At 38.4% G+C, this 4,615-nt stretch overlaps 1 protein-coding gene across 1 annotated transcript; it reads left to right on the top strand.

Moving 5' to 3' along the window:
* The first annotated feature begins 1,097 nt into the window (after positions 1–1,097).
* LOC147548694 (basic helix-loop-helix (bHLH) DNA-binding superfamily protein) lies at positions 1,098–2,237 on the top strand. Its single transcript, XM_086666012.1, has one exon. It carries the CDS (start codon positions 1,237–1,239, stop codon positions 1,918–1,920), a length of 684 nt encoding a protein of 227 aa, XP_086522138.1. The 5' UTR covers positions 1,098–1,236; the 3' UTR covers positions 1,921–2,237.
* Positions 2,238–4,615: the final 2,378 nt, after the last annotated feature.

Raw genomic sequence — 4,615 nt, 5'->3', positions numbered from 1 at the left:
GTGTATTAAGTTGGGTATATGAAAGTCTATTAAGTTGGGTCAAGATTGTCTGAAGGATTAATTGAGTTGTTTTAGCTTTGAAATTTGCATACTGTATTTTGCTTCACATATATGATCAATATTTCTGTTGTCGTATAGCGTAAATGACTTTTTTCTTACCTTATACATATCCACTTCGCAATAACTGATTTCACTACAAACTTTTTTTTCTTTGAAAAGGAAGTTCAAGAAATTATTACGCGTCCGAAATTATAGATTATAGAAGGATTAATGTTAGTTCCATACAGCAGCATTGTAGACTAAGCTCCAAATTGAGATTACAAACGATATATCATTTTATTGTCGCATTACAAGCAGACAGAACGATAGGGATATTGGCACCCATTATTATTAAGTTTGTGGGCATTCAACTCGGAACTAATTTTCAATGTGGAAGTGCCCTTTTTATTTTTTTTGTCTTTAGAGTAGTCTTTGTCCATGTAAGAGTTGGGACTATTCTTAGACGTCCACTTACATGTCTGCTTTTCTTGGGTGACATGGAGCATATATCACCGTTGGGCGTAATACTCTGTGCCTGACTCCAATACCATATTAAATTTGAGGTCCAGCGAGTTAGCAAAGACGCTTAGGCTAATAGATAAGAGAAAGTCTGTGTGTAGCCTTCATTCTACTATGCTACGCAAATGTTACGAAGTCACTTAGTTCGACGTTACGAGAGTCAAGGGGGGAATGCCATACCTATCTCGAACTCAGAAACCAATTGGCGATGAGTGGAAATGCCCTTAGATATTATATTCTCTATCATTAAAGTACTCTTTCTCCATATGGGACTACTGTAACAGCTATATCATGTTGCTACTTGGGGGGATTTCTACTTTGCTACAATTAATTTTTTTCCGTTTTGTCACTTGCAGGCCGAGTATTTCCGCCAGTTGCTTAAGCCTGTCACGTAGTGGGAATCTTATAGTCCCCGAAATAACTCAAAAATAGGACTACTCTCTGTTTGTTAATCTTGAAAGTTCATTTCAAAAAATCAGATAGCAGCTGCAAGCATGGAAAAAGAAAGCTTCACTGTCCTAGTCGCTACATTATAAAAACTCTCCTCTTTCCTGTAAATCGTTTAGAAATTCTAATTCAATTGGAAGCAATCCACTTGTCTAGTAAGCCATAACCTGTTGCTGATCCAACTGAACCTTTTCCTTTTGAACATTCAAAAGTACCATACTAGCATCACTCATGCATAATCATAAGCGGTTTTATAGTGGAAATTCTGTCTCTCCATTGTCATGTCAAGTTGGCGGTGTCTGTGGTAGTGCCCCAATTCCACCCACTATTCCGCTAGGAGCAAGGCCGTTAGGACCCTTAAATAGGGTTGAACTCCAACCCTTTGATGTATGTCCTAAGAACTTCATTATATTTGATCGAACGGAAAACAGAAGCCGTATAATGTACAATCCTACACTGGAAGAAGAGTCCAAGTACCATGACTTTCGCATCGACGATAATTACATGGTGAAAGACACAGGGACTGAAAATAGAGAATTTTCCTATCCTACTAAGGAAGATACTAGAGACATTGATGCTTTATTGAGCTTAGATGATGAAGAAGATGAGGATGAGATGAGTACTGCACGAACTCTTGGTAGAGGTGGGAGCAATTCCCCCGACTCATACTCAAATTATGGTTCTAAACCAAGTAAGCGAAGGTTGTCTTCGTCGGTTCGGTTATCGTCCTCATGTAACAGTAGTACTAGTGAGAGAAATCATCCAAAGATGAAAAAAACGATGAAGATGTTACGTGGGATTGTACCTGGTGCTGACCAGATGAATAGTGCTACTGTTCTTGATGAAGCTGTGAAGTACCTGAAATGCTTAAAGGTTGAAGCTAAGAAGCTGGGAATTGGTAACTTCCAAGATTGAACAGTAATCAGTTCCACGGTGACAAGGGGTAAACTCTTATCTAATCTACCTATCTATTTATCTTGATTTTTAAGACACAATCTCTCTCTTTATCTATCTTCCTGTATCATTTCTGTCATTTTGTGGCACGCAAGTATCACAGAGATGACGAGTATTGAATTATGGATGGGCGGACTGATAATATGCTTATTGATTGTTGATTGTTTGGAATGGTGAGTAGCATTTGTATTTTTAAGAATCACTTTTGTGACAGATATTATTAAAACCTATATTTGGTTTCTATTTGGGATTGATGAATCTATGTTATGTTGAGTTGATATTGTTGTGATTAATTTTCATTGTCTTTCTCGATAGTTATCCAGAAAAACAAATCTGATATCTGAAGTTGTTAGTGCTAAAACATTCGTGATGGTTTTCTTTCTGGACTCTAATTCCTTCAAATCGAGGTTTTCTTATAATCAGAAGAGGAAAATGTCGTCGTAAAATGAGATTGAAGGCCAATGGCACATCCACAGATGATTTCTGGCATGACCTCTCTGTTCAACTTGTTCTCCCCTATCATGGCACATCCTGTAAGCATGCCGAGCTTACTCAAGTCGATTTATTTACTTTGCCTCTACTTTGCGTCCCTGAATAGGCCAGGCTTTGGTCACCTTCTACTTCAGTTAGCATTGCCACTTTGCTTTCTACTATATTCTCGCTTTTATCTAGTTTTGGTTCTATGTCTCGCCACTCACCTCGTGCAGGTTTTCTGCAATCTCTAACTGGCCTTGTTGAGTCTTTCGACTCGAACTTGATCAGCAACCCTATTTACCAGGTGTTCGATCACTATCTTTTCAAATTGTGGTGGGACATGATTTCTCTTTTGAGAGAATACTGGGGGGTAATCTTGGAATCTGTTGATTCCGCCTTTGAGAAATTAAAAGGCTTTTTTAAAGTCTTGAATTTCTTTTTTCATTCGATCCTACTGGTGTGGCTGGAGCTGGTCCTAGTATTGAAGTGGGGGTCATGGGTTAGATTATTAGTTGGCGGCTACTTGCAAGTAAGCGAGTCTTGTTCGATCGAGCGACTTGAATTATGGTTGCAGGATGGCTGGAAAACTGCTACTTACGAGATGGTTAGAGCAGCGATTTCGTTTACAGCCTTGAGGGTTACACATAGGAGAATGAGCGTCAAATTGTATTTTCCACTTTATATTCTCTGTTGTAGCTTTATTTTCGTTCTGTAAACTCCGGACACATAAATAATACAATGTTTACCGTCGTCTTAGAAAAAATAGGCCAGGCTCAGGTTGTGGAGTTCCATGTCAATCTTTTGACTTCTTTATCAAAACAAGTCATTAGTTTGGCCCAAAAGTATCTAAAACGGTGAGGAGAGGATCAATATAGTGAAAGATGAGCTTGCATCTTGCTTTGAGAAATGTGCCATAAAATAGTTGAGAATAACTCAGTGCCTGGAGAGGTTTTTTTTTTTGGGTTAATTCCATTTTGGCCCCCTAAAGATGACCAACTGACCAAAATGGCCCCCTAAAGACGACCAGCTTCCAATATAACCCCCTTAACCCCCTTTTTCGTTTTCCGTCTTTTCCACCGTTAGTCGTTAGTGAGCTGGCCTTTTCTTACCAAATTTACCCCTGCCCGCATATCTTTACAAGTCTTTAATGTCAACCGAAATATTTATTGTCCCTAGGTTGTCCAATCAATTCAAAACAACTTTACTAACCATCATTACCCCTTCAACTACTCACCATAAATACCCCTTCCAATATGGCCCCCTTAAACCATAGTTACCATCATCACTATTACAGCCGCCGAAAAATTTCCAAGTCAACTTTCATAAAATTTAGAGACCGGAACTTCTTAATGGCGAGAGTTTTACTCGAAAAATCATAACCCACCATAGTTATAAAGCTCCTTTTGCCAAAACATTCCATTCAACTTCTTGGCAAGTGATAACTCATTTTGCCATAATATTCAGATATTCAAACTGAAATTTCCATAAAACACATATACCCTAAAAGAATAAACTACTATTGCAACAAGTTATATAACCTAAGATTTCATAATTGATAAGAAACCAGAAAACCCATAAACAATTACTATTAAAATCAAAGTGGGGATGTTTGAAGGTGGAAAAACATTAGATCTCAATAGTCTTAACAAGAAAGTAATCAAGATAACAAGTAAAACCCAAGTAGAGTAATGATCTAGAATGCCAACCTGGTCGTCTTGAATACAGTTATCGAAACTCTCACCTCTCACTCTCCTTGTCCATCATCTTGTCATATCCTCTCTCCATATTTCTTTTCCTTCCCCTCTCCCTCATAAACATGAAGGGGGTCGAGGAATCCTTCGTCGGAACGTGGAACAAAAACAAAAGATGTCTCCTGCCGAAACAGTCTATGTCTCCTGCTAAACAGTCTGACGCCCAGTGCGAAGCCATGCTTTGAGCCTTAGACTGGTCAATCCCAAGTGGGTGCCTAGAACCCCACTCTCTTCTTTCATTCCAAGTGACATAAGGGAGTTTGCATTCTTCTTTTTGACTTTCATTTTTTTTCTTCATTCTTAATACAAAATGACTGAATCCGTACTAAAATGAATCACCCAAGTAAGAACAATAATCGTCGATGAAAACCATTGCTACGTACGAAATTTAAAGAAAAACACCCTTGGATTGAAGCTAACTATGTTCAGTT

This window comes from Eschscholzia californica, unplaced genomic scaffold (assembly GCF_041429995.1).
Source record: "Eschscholzia californica isolate CP2 unplaced genomic scaffold, dmEscCali1.0.p SCAF_3, whole genome shotgun sequence".
Classification (NCBI taxonomy): domain Eukaryota; kingdom Viridiplantae; phylum Streptophyta; class Magnoliopsida; order Ranunculales; family Papaveraceae; genus Eschscholzia; species Eschscholzia californica.
The sequence above is the reverse complement of the archived record's forward strand: the minus strand, read 5'-3'. Positions and strand labels throughout refer to the sequence as shown.

Bases quoted from the DNA above. Each gene is read 5' to 3' on its own strand.
- LOC147548694 (XM_086666012.1), top strand. From the start codon at position 1,237: ATGCATAATCATAAGCGGTTTTATAGTGGAAATTCTGTCTCTCCATTG.